At 40.7% G+C, this 24,487-nt stretch overlaps 1 protein-coding gene across 2 annotated transcripts in view; it reads right to left on the bottom strand.

Moving 5' to 3' along the window:
* Positions 1–1,825: 1,825 nt before the first annotated feature.
* The window catches only part of peli3 (pellino E3 ubiquitin protein ligase family member 3), a 32,633-nt gene continuing 9,971 nt past the window's right edge, over positions 1,826–24,487 (bottom strand). For both annotated transcript variants that reach the window (XM_088347732.1, XM_088347731.1), the window contains 6 exons: positions 20,003–20,201; positions 17,293–17,422; positions 12,652–12,753; positions 12,365–12,574; positions 6,478–6,666; positions 1,826–2,569 (listed from right to left, as the gene is read on the bottom strand). In XM_088347732.1, coding sequence (XP_088203858.1) covers positions 1,970–2,569; positions 6,478–6,666; positions 12,365–12,574; positions 12,652–12,753; positions 17,293–17,422; positions 20,003–20,175 — 1,404 coding nt within the window. In that variant the 5' untranslated portion in view covers positions 20,176–20,201 and the 3' untranslated portion in view covers positions 1,826–1,969. The remainder of the gene's footprint in view (positions 2,570–6,477; positions 6,667–12,364; positions 12,575–12,651; positions 12,754–17,292; positions 17,423–20,002; positions 20,202–24,487) is intronic.

Genomic DNA, 24,487 nt, shown 5'->3' on the forward strand with positions numbered 1-24,487 from the left:
AAAATCCTACACAAATAAGTGGGTGTGGATAATCTAAAAAACAAACTCAGCAAGAGAGAATCCCTCCTCACAAAGAAAATGTGAAAATTCATTGGGCCCTTTTTATTTAATATTCAAGTTTCATACCTGTCAACCTCCACGACTCCATGCCCGTACAAATTGTCGTATTTTCCCGTACAAAATACAAAATAACCGTACGCCATTTTTAAAAAAAAATTTTTTGAATGATGCATGATGGGAAATCCCCAGGCGGCAGACGCATGCGCACAGTAGCATCAAACCGCTCGCTTCATTTGAAATGAAAAAAAACAATACAGAGATAGAGGCTACTGCGGCGAACTCGTTTGACTTGATTGATTTGCCGTTTCGTGATAGTCAGTGTATACCGGATGGTACCCATAGTTGACAAATTTGCGTTTTTCCGTACAGATTTTCTCAGACGTCGTGCTTGTCTTGAAATGCATAATAAACGTACTTTGTATGGCAAAACCGTACAGGTTGACAGGTATGAAGTATAATTTTCTTCTATTAAAAAAAAAGAAAAAGATAGTACTAAGAGTAAAAAAATCCAAATCCTCTGGCTACTTGGTTCGTTTCGAATTATTTTTAATTTTTGTATGTTTCTAAAAAAACAAAAATTTCAAAATAAAAGCAAATTTATACACCAAAATGAATAAACTCTATTACCTCCTGAGCCACAGTAACCACAAAAGATTAAAAAAAAGAAAGCTATTCTGTCAATATAATCACTTAAGCTATAAAATAAAAACGTGAAATTAGTGCCAGGGATAAATTTTTAAACATCTTCGAAGGACGGTGTACCTTGAGATATTTTCAATGAAAAAAGTGTAACCGGACTCCATAAAGATTGAAAAACACTATTCTCAACTTCTTCATAGATCTCGATTTGTGTGTGTTGCTTGTGTGTTCGTATGTCTCAAGGCAACCCCAATAAAAAAAAAACAAATCGGTAAAAAATCTGCTTTTGTGTGGCCTGCTTTCTTGGCGTCTCTACCACCCTCTGACGGACAAATTGAATACTGCAACTCCTGACCACTCACCGCAGTCGAATCCAATGTTCTATCACCCCAGCAACACCAGCCCGTTTTGTTTTTCAACAAGCACATACCTTTGTACTCATATGGTATAAGCAAAAATAAGGCAACTCTTTACTTTCTATGCGGCCCGCTATTAAAAGACCCACGACCTGTGTTAGGAATCAAACATTAAAATGTACTAAATTGTTCGAATTAGTTATCTGACTCCATTAACCAAACACAATCTACATTCACCTAACAATGCGTGCTCGTTTCTTGATGGAAAAGATGGACACGAGACCGGCATTTCCACACTGGGGCAGATTTAATTTCTTTAACAATTTAACTAAGTGAACTCCATCGAATATGGCCGAATTAGTGTCGCTCGAGTCTCTGTCAAGCCTCCTCTCTCGATCTCCTGCCTTCTCCCCTCGGCCCACGTTTCTCTGCAAGCTGGTGTGCCGGCTCCTCCCACGGGGGTGCCAGGGAAGCCCCCACGTGGGGTCCACCCCCTCGCCTCGATGTCTGGAAAAACTCAAAACGGCAGAGCGTTTATCAAAACAATGCCTGCCGTCCTTCGTCAGAGTCCTGTTATCAAAATTCCCCAGCCGAAACATTGCGCATTTGGAACAGCGTGACCTGAAGCCCATTCAGTGAAAAGGTCTATTGCATTCAATAAATGTAACTTGTATTCAATCGTATAAAATCTTTTATAGTCAAATGTATAAAATCCTTCCCCCATGTTTACCCTGATGTATCCCTTTGGTGGTTATAAATCAGCATCACACTCATGTCAACACAATTTATTTACAAATTCTGCATATACACACACAATGTGTTGCAACAGTCCGCATTCCACTTCGGTCAAAAAAGGTATTCTGGTGTTTTGGATGAATTGTCTTATTTCAATGAGGCGACCCTTGTCGTGTTTTTCAGTCGACGGGGCCTTGGAAGATGAGTTTGATGTGGCCTTGTTCGCCTGTCAACCAGGTTCCGCAGAAGGGGCAGGCGGCGTGGAAGGCGTGCGTGCCGTGCGGCAGCGGAATCTGACTCCAACCCATCGCCGTCTTTTGGGAGCATACGTGACCGCAGGGGCAGAAGGCGTGGGTAGGCGCCCCCGCGTCCAGATACAAGCCCCCCTCGCAGCCCAGCCACAGCGGCACGTAGGGGCCGACCCGCCTGCACATGGGGCACTCCCTCTCACCGGTGGCGGGCGGGGCCGTGCCCCCGGGGCCGGCAGGGGTCTTCTCCTTGCGGTAACCCCAGTTGTGGTAGCCGTGCACGTGGCCGCAGTTGACGTAGACCCACGGCTGCTTCTTGTCCACGATCTCGCGTTGTGCCAGGCTGGGGAAGGCCAGTGTGTTGAAGCCCACGGGGCATTGAGGCCGGGCGGCGTTCAGTTCCTGGCGAAGGGATTCCAACTGCTTGAGGGTCGGTGTGCCACGCAGACCGCCGGGAGTCCGCCACAGCAGCGTGGCCCCGCAAAGATCGATCAGGGAACCGTCCTGGAGGGTGTTGGACTCGTTGTCGACCTGCCACGAAAACATCATCGTTGGAGACAAATTGAAATGTGGTCAAGCTAGTACATGCCTGTAACGGTAAAGCAGTAGTATTGGTATAGGTAAGCATTCCTACCAACACTACCGCTTTAGACTACTGCTTTTTTTCACCCCCAAAAAATCTACAACTTTTAAAAATCAAACAACAACAAAAAAAATTTGACTCGAGACGAGTAATTTAGTCTATGGCAGCTTTACTTTGAAAAAAGATTTAGTCTTTGTGTGTGAATAAACCCCTCCAGCGATAGCAGCAGAGTTTTGTTTTAGTAAAAGTTTGCACTTCTGGTTTTAAGCAAGAATTTATTTTTTCTACTATTTTGGAAAGGCAAAGAAAGTCAAGTCATGTTTATTTGTATAGCCCTTAATCACAGAGACTCAAAGAGCTGCACAGATCAAAGACCATTGCAAACTATTATTACAGACTATTATGACACCATTCCCTCATCTAAAACCCACATGAGGGCAAATAATACGCATACTATCAACATAAAATATAGATTATTCATATGCTATAGAGTAGAAGTGTGTTTTAAGCTTAGATTTAAAGATTTCCACTGAGGTTGCAGATCGAATCTCAGGGGGAAGAGCATTCCACAGCACCGGCGCCCAGATGGAGAATGCTCTCGAACCTGCGGATCTCTTTTTGGCTCTTGGGTAGGGAGAAATTAAATCTGAAAGATATGAGGGAGCAAGTCCATGCAGGATTTTGTATAATACCAACAGAACCTTAAAATCACATCTTAAGCTAACAGGCAGCCAATGCAGGTTAGCTAAAATCAGGGTAATGTGATCAAACTTTAAGGTCTCGCAAACCCTAGTTATAGGGTCACTCAATGTGAGAGGATGTGGAAGTAAAGCGACTGAGTGGAAGAAAGAGGAGACTGGAAGGATGATGACGAAATATAATTTTGGAAACTAATTGAGTTTTGTGCGTGTAAACAGAGTGGGCGATAACATTCACAGCTATTTAATGCCAAAATGTTGGTTGCTTAATTGGATTCAAATCCAGTCTTTGACTCTGCCACTCCTGAACCTTCATTTTGTTTTTGTTTCGAAACACAGAGAGCTCTGACAGAGGGACCATCGGGTTCTTGGTCACCTCCCTGACTAAGGCCCTTCTTCCCCGATCGCTCAGTTTAGAAGGCCGGCCAGCTCTAGGAAGAGTCATGGTGGTTCCAAATGTCTTCCATTTACGAATAATGGAGGCCACGGTGCTAATTGGGACCTTCAAAGCAGCAGGAATTTTTCTGTATCCTTCCCCAGATTTGTGCCTCAAGACAATCCTGTCTCGCAGGTCTACAGACAGTTCTTTTGACTTCATGCTTGGTGTTTGTGCTCTGACATGCACACTCAACTGTGGGACCTTATATAGACAGTTGTGTGCCTTTCCAAATCATGTCCAATCAACTGGATTTACTGCAGATGGACTCCAATTAAGCTGGAGAAAGATCTCAAGGATGATCAGTGGAAAAAAGATGCACCTGAGCTCAATTTTGAGCTTCATGGCAAAGGCTGTGAATACTTATGTAAATGTGATTTCTTAGTTTTCTATTTTTAATAATTTCAAAAAAAGTAAAAAAAAAACGTTTTCACATTGTCATAATGGAGTATTTTGTGTAGAGTTTTGAGAATAGAGATTAAATTAATACAATTTGGAATGAGGCTGTAACATAACAAAATGTGGAAAAAGTGAAGCGCTGTGAATGCTTTCCGGATGCACTGTATATAATTAGTGGATGCAGTCACTTCATCATCATTATCACTTTTTTTTCTTCCCCCACTGTTATTATCATCATCATTGTTGACCAATTATATATAAATAGACTATCTATTATAGCAATAATAACAATTGTATTTGTTGCTTTAGGAAACAACTGACAGTTTTGTTGTTTATGTTGACCATCAAACCAGGTATCCTTGAACCTTCTCAAGAGGGGAGGCCTCCGCCCAGGCATCAGGATCACCCATTTCTAAGTGTCCGCGATCCGTGCTTTAAAAGGGCAAAAGACATGGGAACTTAAGCCAGATCTCTCCGGCATCAAGCTCCCACTTGTCCGCTCTAACTGTGAGCCGTCTACAAAATGTTTGTTTTGTGTTCTTATTAAGTTATCTTTATGTGAATGTGTCCCCATTAGTTTAGTTTTTTGTTCAGTTTTCACCATCACCAGCATATGTATCCATCTCGTTGTTTTGTTTATAGATTGGAATGAACTTTCATAATAATGACAGCAATATAATAACAGCGTTCAAAAAACAACAGTAATAATAGACATAGATTTGGTAATGATAATAATAAATATAATAATAATAAAACAACAGAATAATAACTATGATAATGGGTATTATACTAAAAAGCTTAATTATTAGTTTGACCCATCTATTTACTGTAAAGGCTTCTGCTCACTAACATATAACAAATAATGGATAACAATAATAATAACACCAAACGCCACATGGCAGTTAGATAGATAGATACTTTATTCATCCCTGCAGGGAAATTATAATTATAATAATAAATTATATTAATCATCATCATAGTACACATCCATTAACTATGGAATGCTACTAATAACTAATATGATTCGGACACAAATAGTAACAACAGCAACAGTAGTGTTATTAACAGTTATATATTAATGAGGTTAATTATTGTCATTTTTCTATATAATGGTTCTGTTCTCTAAATCTCATTCAGATTACATTTTAATCCTCTTTGTACTTTGACTATAATGTTTTTTTTTTTTTGCATTTGGATTCAAACAAGTTAATATGGACATTGTTTGAGATCATCTTGTTATTTGTTCCAAAGTTGTACTCCACATACAGACACACATATCTTTCCTGGTGGTTCTCACTGGTTGAATCTTGGAATTACTACATCCCCTCAATTTATAGCTTGCTTCTTTTCGCATGAACAATTTTTTGATGTTTTCTGGCAGTATTTCTCTGTTCACTTAAAATATCAGCTGTGAAGTGAAAAACTCCACTAGATTGAACAGTTTTAATAATTTCGACTCGAGAAATAGAATATTGGTGTGATCACAGTATCTTGCCTTGTGTATAATTCTTATTGCATGTTTTAGAGTATAAAAAGGGATGGAGTGAACTTTTGTAATTATTGCCCCAGGCTTCTGCACAGTATGTTAAATATGGTGTCAGAGTTGCCATGGCGCCCAGTTGGCCCCGCCCGTGTGGCGCCAGCTGCAGATTGTTGACAGATTGGCTTCCCCACTATTTAAACCCACTCTTATCTGTCCCCTTTTGTCAGTCTGTCTGCGAATCTCCGTGTATACTGGGCAAGCCTTTCTTGACCCTGACTCAAGCCTGTCCCGTTTTTTGCTCCTGTTTGTCTCCCACTACTGTTTTGATCTCGACCACGTCTGCTCTCCCGTCCCGAATTACGACTCGTTTCCGACCCCGACCACGTCTTGCTCTCCCAGTCCCGGCTACTGACCAGATTTCCGCCCCTGACACCGCCATCGCTCGCTACAGAAGACCCACTTTCGTGTTCAGATCACAAGCCGAGAACGAGAGCGAACACCGGACCGTGGCCGCACCCCTTCCTCGTTCCTTCAATAAAACTTGTGGTAGACGTTACGCAAGTGGGTCCTGTTTCCGTTCTGGTCCTGACATATGGTATAACTAGAAAACAAAATAATAAATATAATAAATTAATAAATACAGTACCTTGTACTGTAGTTTTAATTCCGTGCACATAATAGTCAGTGTGCCTTTTATATGAAAAATATATGACAAAAGACTATTTTTTGGGGGGTGAACTTTATAATCCGGTGCACCTTATAGATTAAAAATACGATAAATACAATATTTAATTCACTGGAACGCGAAGCAAGCCCCCCAATTCTATCATCAATCCGTACCAATTTCCCCCTCTGCTGTGCCGACCGTGTCTCCCTCAGGGCGAAGACGTTTCCGCAGACGGAAATTTCCCTCCAGACGCCCGGAGCCGGTTCGGACACAAAGTCTCCGGCCGGGTGCATCACTAGAACGCCGTTGGTGGTAAGCCCGTCCATCAGGCCGTCCGACGTCCTCCACTTGGCGGCGCGCTCCTGCGGGAAAGAGGAGGACGTCAAGGTGAGGAGGAAACATGCAGAGGCCCGGAGGGAGGATGCTGGAGGTGGATTCCAGGTGGGTGCCACTATTTTTAGCCCTGTGCCGACGTGACTCGTGCAGAGGTTCACCCACGCCTAAGAATAAACTCGTTCCTATTATTCAGCGCCATTTGAGTCCCAGTGCATAAAATTGTATATTTGGTGTCAAAATTGGCTTGTAATTATTTTTAAAAGATTATTTCTTGGTATGTTTAACTGCCCTTTACCATAGGACACGCTGATATGTGTGCAGAATGAATTAATTCTGATTGTAGTACAGTACTGTCATGATGACTGATTATTACCACCTGTGCCCGCTCGTCCGGGGCCAGCCGCTGCTGGCTTCCTGATTGGTTCCCCGTCCTACTTAAGCTACGTCCCGTCACTCGCCTGTTGTCAGTCCGTCAGCGAACCTCTGTTTCAGTCCCGCTTTTTCACCCGTTTCCCATCCGTCCGTTCCTGATTTCCCCGTTTGTCTCCGGCTACAACTCGTTTTTTGACCCCAACCACGTTTTGATCTCCCATCCCGGCTATCAACTCGTTTTTTTGACCCCGACCACGTTTTGCTCTCCTGTCCCGGCTATTGTCCTGTTTTTCCGTCTACTACACTACGATCCCCCACTCCGGAAGATCCACTTCCGCATTCGAACACGTTCCGATTCTGTGAGCGGCTTGCTTTCCGAGTCCAGCGAGCACCGGATCGCGGGCGCTGCCTTTCCTCTATACCTCAATAAACTCGTGTTTAACGTTACGTATCTGGGTCTTAATTCTCTTCTGGTCGTGACAAGTACACTAAAATGCTATGTCCCCAGTCTTGTTTAATTCAATATAGGTGAGAAAAATCTAATAATTTCATGGTTTTTCATCATTTCTGTATTACCTTAATGATAATATTCGCCGCTTAATGGCAATTCCAGTTGTTAGTGCATTTTTCACATTTAAAATCTCTAAAATATGTTGTGTCGCAATGTGAAATGTAGTATAGCTTCATAGTGTCTCTAGCATTTATCATGAAGGAAGCAATACTCTAAACATTGAATTCTAGCTTTAAAATATCAATTTTTCAGTTCATTGATATGGGTAATGACTGAACAGTCTAGAAGGAAAATAGTAGAGACACAAATAAATAATGCACGTGTTTGATACTAACAAACTAGATTTACTCACATGACAAAAGAAAAAATTGAATACAACTAACGAATAAAAGGACATTGTTTACACAAGCCCTCGTAATCTAGGGAAAGAAATTCAATCGCAATTATGCAATTATTGATCCATAGACCTGGTTAAGATAATCAACTCATTTAAATGATCAGGAATTATTTTCATAGTGTGTCAGAAATGAAAGATCTTGGTTTCCTCCAATTCTTTTTCAAGATTACATTGTTTATTTATCTTAAACACATTTAATCATGAAGGCAGCACAGCGGCTGATTGGTTAGCGCGTCCGCGGCACAGTTCTGAGGTCATGGGATCAAACATTCTTGTGTGGAGTTTGCATGTTCTCTCTGTGCTTACGTGGGTTTCTTCTGGGCACTCCGGTTTCCTCCCACATTCCAAAAACATGCATGTCAGGTTAATTGACCGGTCCCAATTGTCCCTAGGAGTGACTTGTCTGTCTCTTTGTGCCCTGCGATTGGCTGGCAACCAGTTCAGGGTGTCCCCTGCCCACTGCCTTAAGATTATTTATTGCTTTATACATAATTTTAAAGTAAACCAGATTAGTGAATTTTGATTTACAGAAAAGTGCATTTGTGTGATCTTTGTCCAATTACACAGTAAGTGATGCCCTAAACATCTGCAACATTTATAAATGTACACTCAGGGTTCGTACACCCTTTTCACGGCCAAATTCAAGCACTTTCAAGGCCTATTTTTACATTTTTCTTGGATCTTCAAAGGGAGGATTCTATAAAACGTTTTTTTTTTTTTTTAGCTGATCTTGATGGCTAAAATAAAGTTGCTGTCTTGCTGCTCGCACATACTTTTGTGCTATTTTAAGCTGGCTCTATCATGGTCTAACAGTCATTTGGAGTCAATGGGATGCTATAAACTGACATGAACTCTGCCATTCTGCTTCAACAGACTTGTTTACAAACACACGGAAAAACGAAAAAAATTGAAAGTACTTTAAGTATAAAAACAAAAAAATGAGCTTAATTTGGATTCATATTGATTGCTCTGAAGTAGAGTGCATTTAATCTTTCAATTGAGCTCTTAGACTTATTTCAATTCATATTTTTGTGCCAGTTTTTCTGAGGATCTGTGTCTAAATTGTTTCAAATACAATTGTAAATAGTGTTTAACTTATTTTAATTTATATTTTTGGGGGTTTTTAGAGGGTCTAAATTGGTTAAAATAGAACTGTAAATAGTTTATTTTCTGCATTTTATAATTTATTTATTGCACTCTAGAGTTGTTATTTATAGTTTTATTTTATTTTTTCGTATGTTTAGAGATTTTGTGTCATTGTCTGACTGTAAATCCTTACAGTGTGAAAAAAATCTAAAATTGTTTTGGGTTTACTTTTTTTGTAGATCTGTGAATACTTTAATATACATTTCATATATTTTTAAGGGATCCCCTAAAAAATGTATGACATTACTAATTACTAAAAAAATTGCTCCATAACGTTTTATTATTGTCGGTAACATATCATTAAATAACTAAAATTGTCGCTGGAGCCGATACAGTTAGCTCTTCACAGCAAGCCGAGCCAAAAAAAGACGGTTTTCTCAATAGAGCTGTCCTCTTGGTTGCGGCCAGTAGGGGGTGGTGACGATTCACATGACAAGCCACTAGAGCAGGTATCATTTTCACATTTATTCATTTATTGCGTGGTCTATAGAATGGCCACAATTCCAAGCATTTTCAAGCACTTAGCTGAAAATTCAAGCATTTTCCTGACCTTGAAAACAAAACATTAAAATTCAAGCATTTTCACGAAGTTTCAAGCACTTGTACGAACCCTGTACACTACAATCACTATCAATATACCATAGGGATAATCCATCATAATATGTTACTGATTACATTTTTCAACGGGTAACTAGCAACTGTATCGGACTACATTTCTAAAGTAACCCTCCCAATCCTGCAAATAAGCAAAGAATTTTCGGCTGCATCCGACAAAATGACGTAATTGTTAGCAAAGAATTGGCTCGTCTGCGTGCAAGGGCCTTCCGATGAATGTTGCATGTGCTTAAGTCATGCTGACTTGAGAAAGCTATTATTAGATCTGCGCCGCTCTCACGTGTCAAGTTTTCGACAAATGGTTGAGAGTTGCACCCCATGTAACCTTCATGCCGCTGCTGCCTCCCCAGGAAAATATGACCAACAGTTAAAGGTGGGGTGCGTAGTTTGAGGTGTTCTCAAAAAGTAGAAAGTTATATATGCTCTCGTATTTATCTATGTGTTAACAATGCCGGACTGAGTTCCAAGAGCCCTTACGTTTTATGTTCCATTGCGCCTATAGGTTTTTACCTCATTTTTATCAGGCCTGTTTGGGCTGGAACAAACCCCCTAAAAATGGAAAAAGAAGAGCTTGCCCGAGACCGTCTAAGAAATTAACACACATCATGTGTAACTCTGCTTCCTTCTCCAGGCTTAAAGTAATAATTGCAGCCCTAAGTTTAAAAATGACGCACCCCACCTTTGACTAGGGCTGCAACAACGCATCGATAAAATCGATTAAAATCAATTATTAAAAGCGTTGTCAACTTCTTTCCTCATTGATTCGTTGTGTCACATTGAATTTCCTTGTAGAGTTAAGGGGTTGTAGTGCCACTTTGGTCCAGCAGAGGGTGCCCCAAGACTGTTTTTAATAACAATATGTTACATTTTCTTTAAATCCTTTTATGTATTTAACATCGCATCATTACAAACTGTCAAATACTAGAAAGTTAAAATTTTTTCAAGGAAACAGGAAAAAGCTGCAGAAATACAGAAGACAAAAATCAGAAAATAATTAAAAACAAGACAAAAGAAAAAAAACAATAATTTATGACATGTTTATCTCAACAGAAGGGGCAGACTCACAAAAAAAAAACTTTAAGAATATTCTTCCTGCTGATGCCATCTTTTGGCATCTTTCATCATCATTGCAGCTGCTTTTGATCCATGTGGAAGTATGTGAAATTCTTATATGTGCTTGAATGAACTATTCCATTTTTATCTTTTTGGGGTTTAGGTGGGCATATGGACTGAATTTAAAACAGTAATTTTCTTACTTTTACCATTTTCATTCGGAATTTTCCCTTAACCGCTAGGGTTGAAGGGGTACCATTTCTTTTGGTGTGTCATGGGCATGTACAGCCTGGTGGCGCTTCTCCTTTTTCCAGGGAACGTCCACGGGCTTAATATCACTCTGAAAACAAACCACTCCCGCCTCCGTCCCTTCACCCTAATGTGCTTTATGGCCAGAACACCAATGATAAAAATAAGATAAAAGCAGAAAGGCGCCGTGGAAAAAATATATAAAGGCTCTTTGAACTCAGTCAGGTATTGTTAACAAATACATAATAGAACTTTTTGAGGACGCCTCAAATTAGCTCCCCACCTTTGGTGCCCCTACGACGCTATTGGTTAAGGGATCCAATCACCACTCTTAAAATGTTTTTGGTCTCATTGGTAACAGAAGGCAAAGTGTTCTACAATGGGTTGCTCGCTGTGGCCTCAGCCCATGAATCCTTACTAGCCACCCTTAACCAGGTAACTGGCCCGGAGAGGGAAAGGCACCGCCGGGCTGTACTTGCCCAAGGTGGCTCAGGAGGTAGAGCGCTCGTCTTGGGATCAAGAGATCGCAGTTTGAATCCCGGCTCCTCCGTGTTACATGTCGAAGTGTCCTTGGGTAAGACACTGAACCCCTAATGCCCCCAATAAGCAGGTTAGGGCCTTACATGGCTGGACGGCCGCTATTGGGATATGTGAAGCACACTGAGGAGCGCTTTGGGAAGTCTTGACTTGAAAAGCGATATACAAATGCAGATCATTTAATTTCATATGCAAAACGACGCTGGAAATGAAAAAGTTCGGATATATAGGGCAAAGTTTTAACTACAGTTTACACTGACAGTGTTACACCAAAATACCCGGTTTTGGCTGTAGGTTTTGATGGAATCCTGTCTATGGAAGTGTATAAAACAATGCATGTTCACTGATGAGACACTTTATGATGAAACCTACAGAACAAACTGTAAAAATACAAAATCTTTAGCAAAGCATCCAGAGAAATTTGATTGCGTGAAGGTTAGGAATGGGCAGAGCTATATACACAACACTGCTTCTTCACCTCGCCCAGTGTTGTCTGCAATGAAGGTGAATACATTTGTAGCGTTTGCAGTATTTTGTGACATTTTTACTAAACAACTTTCCTCGCACCTTCTTTTGAAACCATTATTTAGGACAGAAATTATGGTCTAAACCATCAAAAGTAACTTAGGTATGGAGACAAATTTTAAGTGGTATATTTCTATTGATATTGGACACAGGCTCTAGCATTATTATTATCATTTGAGAGATTTCATCATCAAATGACACGCAGTGAAATACAATTAATATTTAAAAACAAATGAAAGGGTCTATATTAGTCTGAAAAAAAAATCGTAATTATTTTTTTCTTTTTCAAAATTGTGCAGCCTTAGGTGGTGTGACTCACCCCCAGAAAGATGTTCTTGGAGGAGTCAAAGCCGGCGGCATATATACGGGCTCTGTAGGGGGCGTTGCGCTCGCAGAGGATGCGGCAGGCGTAACGGGAGATGGTGCTTTGTGCCGATTGGCCTCCGCCTCCATCTCCGCCGGCACAACCGCCACCGCCTGAAGTGTCCGTCACCACAAAGTCGATCATGCTCTCAGTGGAGCGGCCGATCTGACAAGAGGATTTGAATTTGTGTTGAGGTCGGGCGTTAAATCTGTGCAGAGCTCGCCCGTGACGCGCCAACTCACCTGGAACATGTCGGTGTTGGTATCGTGCGTGTACTCCACAATAACCGAGTGACTGCGAGAGAGTGTGTACGAAATGCTGTGCTGGCTTTTGTTGCTGAGTGCCTGCACAAGAAAGCAACAGAAAGACAATTGTGTCATTTATCCAGGAAAATAAAATCACTTAGTCACTTAGAACCAGTGTTAGTAATAACATCATAGGCGTCGCCGTGAGCGGCAGCCTTTCCAGCGACTCCGTGTTATTTCGCTCTTTTTGTGACTCATAGTTTTAAGTGTCTGCTTCTATCTTCGGTGTTTTTCGTCCCGTTTGACAACTACACTTTGGATTACTTTCTATCCTATCGTTATGGGTTTTAACGCACAAAAATGCATTTATTCGAGGAATCAACTCCCTGCCCTAAAGAATTCTCGTGCCGGCGTGATGAGGGGGCCCTATCGTGGATGCAGAGCCGGAGCTAAGGATCAGCGCCTAGCAGCGTTATAAGTCTGCGGTACCGTCCGTAATCATGGTAAGTGCGAACTCTCTACCAAATAGGACGAACTGGCTGTGTTGGTGAAAAACATCAAAGGGTACAGGGAGTGCAGTTTGCTGTGTTTTACGGAAACGTGGCTCACGTCTAGCATCCCGGACGCTAACGTGGAGCTACCCGGCTTCAGAGCTGTTAGGGACAGAGACACAAAAGCCTGCAGGAAGCGGAGAGGAGGTGGACTTGCTATCTATATGAACACGAGGTGGTGTAACCCTGGGCACAAAGATTTCCGTCTGCTGCAGGGACGTCGAACTTTTGGACTAGTGTGTGACGTCATCCACTACGGTGTTGCTAAACTACAACACAGCACCCTGAGGCCATTCTGTTAATAAACAACAAAGGATACTGCTGGAAGTGTGAATTTCCTTATGGGGATGAATAAAGTATCTATCTATCCATCTATCTATCTAATGGCATTGTAAAGAATGCCGTTATGTCACGGTGTTATTTTTTCAGTAACAGGCTAATCTACCCAATCTTTACAACAGAATTGGCTTTACTGATGGTCAAAAGCGGTGTGTTAAGTACGTTCTGCGTGTTTATGTACGTTTTTGTGTGTTTTTAAGGTACATTCTCTGTCATGTGTTCAAATACTTATTTGTGTTAGTCTACGTACGTTTTTGTGTGTATAATGTACATATTTTGTGCTTGTTTTTGAACATTTTCGTGCGCATTTGTGTACATTTTTGTGCATGTTTACATACGTTTTTGTATTTGTTTACATAATACCACAATATCTTACTAGAACGGTTGGAAAAATGGATCAGTCTCTCAGTAACTGTCCTCTTATGGTTCAGATCCTACCTCTCAGATAGGACGCACTGTGTTAAATCTGGTGAAATGACATCTGAGCCCTTTAGTGTTACCTGTGGTGTCCCGCAGGGTTCATTACTTGGCCCCCTTCATTTTATTTTTTACATGCTTCCATTAGGTGATATAATTCGCAAGTTTAATATCAGTTTCCATTGCTACGCAGATGACACTCAACTATATGTTCCGATGGAAGTATCTGCCACACTAAACTGTGGAAATTTGGAGGCCTGCCTCACTGAGATAAAAGAATGGATGTCACTCAACTTCTTGCGCCTTAACTCTGAAAAGATCGAAATGTTAATTATTGGTCCATCTAAAGGCCGTGACTTGTTCTCAAAAACCGTTCTGATCATTGACAAATGTAATATCACCCAGAGTGACTCAGACAAAAATTTAGGTGTCATATTTGACCCCAATCTCTCCTTTCAAACACAAGTTAAGAACATTACTAGAACAGCTTTTTTTCCATCTTCGCAACATTGCTTAAATTCGCCTTATGCTGTCTCAGTCGGATGCGGAGATTATAATCTATGCGCTTGTTACCTCCCGTCTCGATTACTGTAATGCACTTATTCCCAAAGTCCAAAATCAAGAGCCTTCAGCTGGTACAAAATGCTGCAGCGAGGCTTTTAACTAAGACGAGAAAGTTTGATCACATTACCCCGATTTTAGCTAACCTGCATTGGCGCCCATTTAGCTTAAGATATGATTTTAAGGTTATGTTGGTAGTATATAAAATCATGCATGGACTTGCTTCCTCATATCTTTCAGATTTAATTTCTCCCTATGTTCCGAGGTTTTTGAGTTTTTCCTTGCCCTCATGTAGGTTTTAGATCAGGGGATGGTGTAACAATAGTCTTTGGTTTGCAATAATCTGTGATCTGTGCAGCCCTTTGAGACTGTGTGATTAAGCGCTATACAAATAAACATGACTTGACTTGACGTTTTTGTGTGTATACGTACATATTTGTGCCTGTTTATATACATTTTTGTGCGTGTTTACTTACATTTTTATGCTTATTTAATTTATTTATTTTTTTTACTTTTTTACTGGGATTTTCGGAGTACAGTAATCTCCCGCATATCGCAGTGGCCAAGTTACAGCTGCACAAATTGACGTACGTTTTTGTGCGTGTTTATGTACATGCTGATTGATATTTTATTAAATTGTTTACTGTTTATTTTTGTTGGATTTTAAATGTAGGGTAAACCTGTCAGAACCCGAACAGACGGTGGACCCAGACGCATAACGTTTTCACACGAGCTTCATTTCACGAGAACGGGGCAGTCATGCGCGGGAATACAAACGCCAGCAATTCGGTGATCGCTGGGAAGAAGAGATCAGAACAGAACAGGACAGCTGGGATCAATACCAGATACAGGATACACGGGCAGATACTGGACAGGAAGGGATCGATACGGGATACTGGATACACGATCAAGATACTGGACAGGGCAGGACAGACAGAATCGATACCGGATACTGGATACAGGAGAGGTTACCGGACAGGACGGGATAGACAGGATCGATGCCGGATACTGGAGACTGGAGCAAGATACCGGACAGGACGAGACAGACAGGATCGATACCGGATACTGGAGCAAGATACAAGACGAGACAGACAGGACCGACACTGGATACTGGAGCAAGACACCGGACAGGACCGAGACAGGCGGGATCGATACCGGATACTGGATACACGAGCAGGATACCGGACAGAGTCAAAATACAAGTCTTGCAAGTGCAGAGGTTCGTTGACTGACTGACAAGGAGTAAATGAGAGCACTTAGTTTAAATAGGAGGGAAACCAATCAGGCAACGAGCAGCAGCTGGCCAAACGGGTGGGCCCAAGTGAGGGCAATGGGCAACCGTGACAAAACCAGTTTCTGTTGAGGTGCAATGAATTTTACAAGGTTCTATAACACAACTACCTGTCTGTTCTTCTCGATTTAACTGACTCAAATACTGCTCAGAAAATGTAATTTTCTTTGACATACAACAACCCTTTTTTTAAAGTAACGAAAATAGTTACTTTCCCCGGTAAGTTATTTTTACAAGTAAATCAGTCACTTGCTCAGACGTTTTTGGAATAAATAGTGAGTAACTGTAAGTAATTACTTTTTTAAAGTAACGAGCCCAACATTGCTTAGTACTAGGGTTGGAGATTAACTAAATACATGTAACAGTGTTACGTAATAAGCATACACAAAATGTATTGTATACCATTAAAGTTAAGTAGAAATTACAGGGACATTTAGTGAAAATAAGGATTACAATTTTATTTACAACTACATTTTTTTTGTCATAACACGCCGATAGACGAATTGTGTCATCACTGACACGAGAGAGATTAGGGTTACCTGATGTGTAAAACAATATTGAGTTCATAATTTTTTGTCACGTGCTTAATGAAATATACTATGTGGTTAATATTTGAGCACTTTTTTGTAGGACTACAAGTTAAAGGTTCTGTTTTTAATATTGGACACCTGGAAAGGAGATTTCATAAGGTGCCAGTTCAATACTTTGACTATTACACCATTGTCGATATCAGCCAATCATGTTGCTGTTCTTTGATATCCCACACCCTTTAGGGCTGATCTGCCAAGGATATGTAATAAAAAGCAAGTGCTCAGGGAAAGGCCTTTACTGTAGAATGGGTTGGACTTTCTTATCTACAAACTTCTTCCGCTGTCTTTAAACGTATCCTTTAAAGTCTTTAGAATATGCATACATAAATTAGCAATCATGCAGACTTTAACAATTACAGCAATTCTTCGTTTATGGCGGTGGTTGTGTTCAAACAAGGACCCACCAAATGCGTGAAGTAGAAACCTATTTTTTCACAATTGTTAAACAATGTACTCTATTATACACTGAAGCCAACAAACAACCTCTTTTTGCAGGCTCAAGCATGAGTTTAACAAATAAAATTACAGTATAAATCAGAATGCAGAACACGAAGAGCCCTGAAATGTAACCCACAACCCTTTTTAAGCCCTCAAATTATTAATATGCAATGAAAAACACCAATTGCAATACAGCTAGCTCAGATGTGTTTCTTTTTTTCAACAAGTATGATAAATATCCTGATAAATAAAATAAATGCCTGAACAAATAGAATGGAAAGTAAAATATATTGTTATTTTTATGTTGGGGAAACTGGGGACAGGATTGGGACCAGATCAACACATTTTTACTAGTTGTGCTTTTTTTACCATTAGATATGAATGATCATCATATTTTTAACATCTTGGCGGGGCGTAGTTTGCCAAGCCCTAAACAATGTTGTGTTTTTACCTTGGACACCAGAGGTGTTGAGATGTTGTGGATAACGTCAGGTTTGACCCCGTTGGCTTTCGGTCTCTTGTTAAGGGCCAGGCGACTCCTCCTGCGACCTTTGTCCCCGCTGGCCAGCGAGCCATTGTTCCTGCAAAGAATCAGAAAGGGAATCCTAAGAAATCCTTTCAGATCGTATGCATTTTTGTTAGGGTCTTGTACGCCTCCGTCAACCAGACGGCGGGTAATCGGTTTGTAATTGGGAAAGGTATGTCCCATCATTCCACAACTGTCCTTTTCGGACAGCACTCAGTGTCGGGTGATTTTGATTTTCCTCCTTTGCTTTCAACCGTCAGCATTTTTTGTCTTCATTTGTGAGGTTTGTTTTTTGTTTGACAGGTTTATTGTAGTTTTTGGCCTTTTGTTACTTTGTCGGTAATCATTCTATTAAATGCCGTCTGTTTTTGAGAACCTTGCCTTTCCCTTCTTCCTGTGTTTAGGTCAAACACAAATCGTAACATTTTTTTTGCTATCTATTGTACCTTGAAAAGCTCTGGCTCACAAATAAAGCATCAATTCACAAATTTTAAATACGCGCCTGCTTACCGACATCACAGTTATTGTGATTATAGATGCACCTCTGAGTTTTGAATCTCTAACAATGTGGTTGAAAATTGGTATGTATTAATCGGACACACATGTGCCCAGTTAAAACCCCGGTTCGGGCCCTCTGGTGGTGGAGGTGTGTCAGAGAGGATCGTATTGAGTAAAATAAATGAGAATTTACGGTATCTTTTAATTCAATGATTAATCAGTCAAGAAACTTTATTGACCAAAATCACAAAGCATTGTTGGCAATGGGAATCAAACAGCAGTGGGGCAGTGAGAGAACTGAACTTTAAACTGTAGACTACTAGTGATGCAGATTACATAGAAAAGGCATTCGATTTCATCTCATTATCACACTATTTTTAGTAAAGGTGCTAGTGCAGTGTTTTTCAACCTTTTTTTTAATTAAAGAATCTCGAGGCATACTGTTTTTATTTTATCTTTAAACCTTAAACTGACATTATAAAGTTTTTTTCTATTGATTGTGGTCACCGTGGCTCAGGAAGTTATACAGGTTAATCATTTTGGGTAATCATTTGGGATTCCATTAGATTTATGACCCGTTTCCCAAATTGTTATCTTTTATCTTGTCAAACATCCAGTTGGATCCCCCATCTCTGTTTGTCCCTCACCCCCCTTATACAACCCCGCCCCCCCCCCCCTCCGGAGGAAACAAAGCCTATTTACAACAAAGACAGTAATAACATCTTCTTTGTTCCTTTATCTCTTTGTTTCATTATCCTCACTGTAAAATGTGGAACTGGAGTCGTCCAATTTCGTTGTCACAATATATCCCATGTTGTAACAATGACAATAAAGGCATATTCTATTCTATTCTAAAATATCAAATACATAATACGAGCAAAACTTGTTTTCAGTTTTTTTTAATATAACAAAATAATAATTTCAAATATGTGCAAGATTCTTTTCTCTTTTCCATTTATTCTATTATATTTTTTCCAGGCAATTTTAAACATTGTTTTTAAAAAAGTTATTAAGTATGTGTCCCTGTACTACCATCAGAGCAGAGCAGAAAAAATGTAATGTGTTCCCTAATTACTGATATGGATGAAAGTTTCAGTTACTTGGTTGGCAATTTCCTGAGGCACACCAGATAAGTTCTCAAGGCACTCTAGTCCCCTCGGACACACTAGTGCGCCCTGGCACACTGGTTGAAAAACACTGGTCTGGTGATTATGTTACACTGTTGTACCTGCTGAGACCTGGGTTCAATTCCTGTCACATACAATGCTTTCCAATTTTGCTCAGTGATGTTTTTTGATTGATCAACCATTGCACAAATACTGTAGTATACCATAAAACCTTGTGTATTAAGACATACAAATAAATACTGTATGCATTTACAATTGTATCCACCAGTATTTTCTGGTATATACATTATTGTGGTATATACACCGAATAATAAGGAGCACTTTAAATTTTGTAAGCCAATCCGTGATTTTGAGGTGCGCCTTATAGCCTGGAAAATGTTTGTTTATTCGAGCGCGTCTAAGAAATGCATGTACTTGCACGCGCATCATGAACGAGCTAAGGCTGCTATCATGACTTAAAATAAGGAGATGGCAGCAGAGAGTTTCAAATTCCGTAAGCTACTTTAGAAAGCAAAAAGGCTCAAATAATTGTCTTCAATACACTTTTTGGATGACATTTAACTTAATTGAAGCCTGAATGTTAGGGTCTGGCACGCCTTTGTCCACCAGAGGGCACATAATGATTTTGTAATTGGAATCGGTGAGTCCAATCACCCCACGCCTGTCCCTAATTACCCTGACCCCTCATAAGGCCACTTTGGACAGAACCTGTTTTGGGGTCATTTTTTCACATTTATTTTCCACCGTCAAGATCACCAACAACTTTTTCCAGTGTCATCCTGATTTCCGAGATTTGGATTTTATTTTTCTGTTTCGGCAGTTTTCGTTGTTGTTTTTGACCCCTTGTTTGTTACTTTGGGGATGATTTTGTTATAAAATTTGTTTTTGAGAACCTTGCCTTTTCTTGCTTTCTGTGTTTTGGTCCACTGCAAAATCGTAACACGGAACAAGCAAACCTCATCAGCAACAAACATGACTAATATGAGGACTGTTTTTGGGAGGTGTCTCACCCTAAAACGATGAGCTCGCCGTACGTGACGGGCTCCCTATCATCTGGAAAAACGCCTTCCGGGAGTCGGGAGCTGGATCCCAAAGGGGGTGAAGGCTGGCTCCGGTTGCAGGCTGGGCGCAGCTCCAGAGATGGGGGGGGACACAGCGCCTCGGAGCTACCCTCCAAAACCATGCCCACTAGCCACCACTGGGGATTTGCTGCCGGGGAAGAAGGTGCACATGGTTAATTCTCATTTTTATGACAAAGCTGTTTATCCTGTAGCTAAGAGTTATGCTTTTTTCCTTATGATCCGATGTGCCTTGAAAAGTATTGTATATTTATGTAGGTTAAAGTTTTTTCTCTTCTAATTTGTGAATTTTTGGCTTTTTTTTTTTAAAACTGCCTTAATCTCACATAATATTATTAATGTTATACATATATATATCTCATCTCATTAGCTGTACCGCTTATCCTTATTAGGGTCACGGGGGGGCTGGAGCCCATGCCAGCCATCTCCGGGCAGTCGGCAGGGTGACACCCTGAACTGCCAATCGCAGGGCACACGGGGACAGACAACTCACTCGCTCAGTCACACCTCAGGCATATATATATATATATATATATATATATATATATTAGGCGCTGTCTGGAGCTGCGCCCAGCCTTCACCCCCCTATATATATATATATATATATATATATATATATATATAAAACCCACGCAGGAGGTTCCCACGACCTCAGAACTGTGCCACGCACGCGCTAACCACTGCTCCGCCGTGCTGCCCATACATATATATAAATATATATATATATATATATATATATATATATATATATATATGGTTAGTGTGTGTGCCGCACAGTTCTGAGGTTGTGGGAACCTCCTGCGTGGGTTCAAATCCAGCTCCCGGCCTTACTGTGCGGAGTTTGTATGTTCTCCCCGTGCTTGCTTGGGTTTCCTCCGGGCACTCCGGTTTCCTCCCACATTCCAAAGACATGCATTTCAGGAGAATTGGCCGGTCCAAATTGTCCCTAGGTGCGACTGAGCGAGTGAGTTGTCTGTCCCCGTGTGCCCTGCGATTGGCTGGCAACCACTTCAGGGTGTCCCCTGCCCACTGCCCGGAGATGGGCTCCAGCCCCCCGCGACCCTAATAAGGATAAGCGGTACAGCTAATGAGATGGGATGAGATGTATATATATATATATATATATATATATATATATATATACTGTGTATATATATATATATATATATATATTTATATATATATATATATATAATGTATATGTGTAATATGTATGTTCACGCCGTGCTTGCGTGGGTTTCCTCCTGGCACTCCGGTTTCCTCCCACATTCCCCCCAAAAAAAATTTCGGGTGAATTGGCCGGTCCAAATTGTCCCTAGGTGCGAGTGAGTTATCTGTTCCCGTGTGCCCTGCGATTGGCTGGCAACCAGTTCAGGGTGTCCCCTGCCCACTGCCCGATGATTGCTGGGATGGGCTCCAGCACCCCCGCGACCCTACTGAGGATAAGCGGTGTAGCTAATGAGATGAGATGAGATATATATATATATACAGTGCATCCAGAAAGTTTTCACAGCGCTTCACTTTTTCCACATTTTGTTATGTTACAGCCTCATTCCAAATTGTATTAATTTAATCTCTTATCTCAAAATTCTACACAAAATACTCCATTATGAGAATGTGAATTTTTTTTTTTTTTTTTAATTTATTAAAAATAGAAAACTAAGAAATCACATTTACATAAGTATTCACAGCCTTTGCTTAATACTTTGTTGATCCACCTTTGGCAGTAAATACAGCCTCAAGTCTTTTTGAATATGATCCCACAAGTTTAGCACACCTATCTTGAGGCAGTTTTGCCCATTCTTCTTTGCAATAAGTCTCAAGCTCAATCAGGTTGGATGGGAGACGTTTGTGCACAGCCATTTTCAGATCTCTCCAGAGATGTTCGATCGGATTCAAGTCTGGACTCTGGCTGGGCCACCCCAGGACGTTCACGAAGTGGTTCTGAAGCCAATCTTTTGAGATCTTGGCTGTGTGCTTTGGATCGTTGTCCTGCTGAAAAATGAACCTTCGCCCCAGCCTGAGGTCAAGAGCGCTCTGGAGCAGGTTTTCATCCAGGATATCTCTATTAATTTCTGCATTCATTTTTCCTTCTATCCTGACTAGTCTGCCAGTTCCTGCTGCTGAAAAACATCCCCACAGCAAGATGCTGCCACCACCGTGCTTCACTGTAGGGATGGTATTGGCCTGGTGATGAGCGGTGCCTGGTTTCCTCAAAACATGGCGCCAGGCATTCACACCAAAGAGTTCAATCTTTGTCTCATCAGACCAGAGAATTTTGTTTCTCATGGTCTGAGAGTCATTCAGGTGCTTTTTGGCAAATTCCAGACGGGCTTCCGTGTTCCTTTTACTAAGGAGTGGCTTTCGTCTGGCCAATCTACCATACTGGCCTGATTGGTGGATTGCTGCAGAGATAGTTGTCCTTCTGGAAGGCTCTGCTCTCTCCACAGAGGAACGCTGGAGCTCTGACAGAGTGATCATCAGGTTCTTGGTCACCTCCCTGACTAAGGCCCTTCTTCCCCGATCGCTCAGTTTAGAAGGCCGGCCAGCTCTAGGAAGAGTCCTGGTGGTTCCAAATGTCTTCCATTTACAAATAATGGAAGCCACTGTGCTAATTGGAACCTTCAAAGCAGCAGAATTTTTTCTGTATCCTTCCCCAGATTTGTGCCTCAAGACAATCCTGTCTCGCAGGTCTACAGACAGTTATTTTGACTTCATGCTTGGTGTTTGTGCTCTAACATGCACACTCAACTGTGGGACCTTATATAGACAGGTGTGTGTCTTTCCAAATCATATATATATATATATATATGATATATATTTATATATATATGTATATGTATGCATATATGTATGTATATATATATATATGTATATATGTATAAAAAAAATATATATATATATATATATATATATATATATATATATGTGTGTATATATATATGTATATATATATATATATATATGTATGTTTATATATGTATGTTTATATATGTATAAATATATATATATATATATATATATAGGGCAGCATGGCGGCGCAGTGGTTAGCGCATGTGCGTTACAGTTCTAAGGTCTTGGGAACCTCCTGTGTGGGTTCAAATCCAGCTACCGGCCTTCCTGTGTGGAGTTTGTACTTTCTCCCCGTGCTTGCTTGGGTTTTCTCCGGGCACTCCGGTTCCCTCCCACATTCCAAAGACATGCATTTCAGGTGGATTGGCCGGTCCAAATTGTCCCTAGGTGTGAATGAACGAGCGAGTTGTCTGTCCCTGTGTGCCCTGCAATTGGCTGGCAACCAGTTCAGGGTGTCCCCTGCCCACTGCCTGGTGATTGCTGGGATGGGCTCCAGCATCCCCGCGACCCTACTGAGGATAAGCGGTGCAGCTGATGAGATGAGATGTAATATATATATATATATATATGTGTGTGTATTTAAATTTTGACGTCATATCATTAATATAATAGACATATGACTGCTGTTTTCTCCATTTTCTAACATTGATTTCTGGTACCATGAGTAAAAATAGTGTGATGACAGGATAATATCCAAAGCCTTTTCATATGTCATCTGTGGTTCAGCTGTTCTACGAGTACTTAACCCTTGGATGCGTAACCTACCGCTACATACTCTTCCAGGCATAGGGTTGAAAATTAGTCGGGGGGAAAATAGAAATACTAATAGCATCATGACATCATAATGTTTTTTGAGTAATATCTGGAATATGAGAATGAGTTTTTCCTTGCCCTCATGTAGGTTTTAGACCAGGGGATGGTGTAATAATAGTCTGTGGTTCGCAATAATATGTGGTCTGTGCAGCTTTTTGAGACTCTTTGTAATTAAGGGCTGTACAAATAAACATGATTTGACTTTAATTTACTTTGTGTACGTCTTGGGTTGGAATTTTAGGTGAATATTTAAGGATCGTTAATTAGGTTGGATTTAAGTAAACAGCGCCCTCCTCTAGGTGGCTTTGTTAGGGTTGCTGTCTGTAAATCCTTGAAAAACTGTAGTGTCTTGCGATCACAGAATCACACTACGTCACAACGCAATATCAATTAGATTTCAGTTAATCGTGCAGCCCTATGAGAGGTTTTGTATGCATTTCTCAAATAACTGGCATTGAGTTATTGCAAATGAAATATTACAGTTCCTTCATGAAGCTGACATTCTGTTATTTCCTGGAAGAGTCCACAAATGCCATCTGGTCCGGAGGAAAAAGGGGGGCGGGATATGAGGCTCCAGGCTGACTCGGGGTGGGCTTTTACACCCACGCCTATGGAAGACTGATCCTTCCATATGTATAAATTGATGTTTAAATAAATAAATACCTACAAATATGATTAGGATGAGTTTACTAAAGCTATATTTAGATTTTGTGTATTACAGTATATGCTATACGAGTCACTAGCGATACT

This window comes from Urocampus carinirostris, chromosome 11 (genome assembly GCF_059441175.1).
Source record: "Urocampus carinirostris isolate Australia breed hairy pipefish chromosome 11, RoL_Ucar_1.0, whole genome shotgun sequence".
Taxonomy (NCBI): domain Eukaryota; kingdom Metazoa; phylum Chordata; class Actinopteri; order Syngnathiformes; family Syngnathidae; genus Urocampus; species Urocampus carinirostris.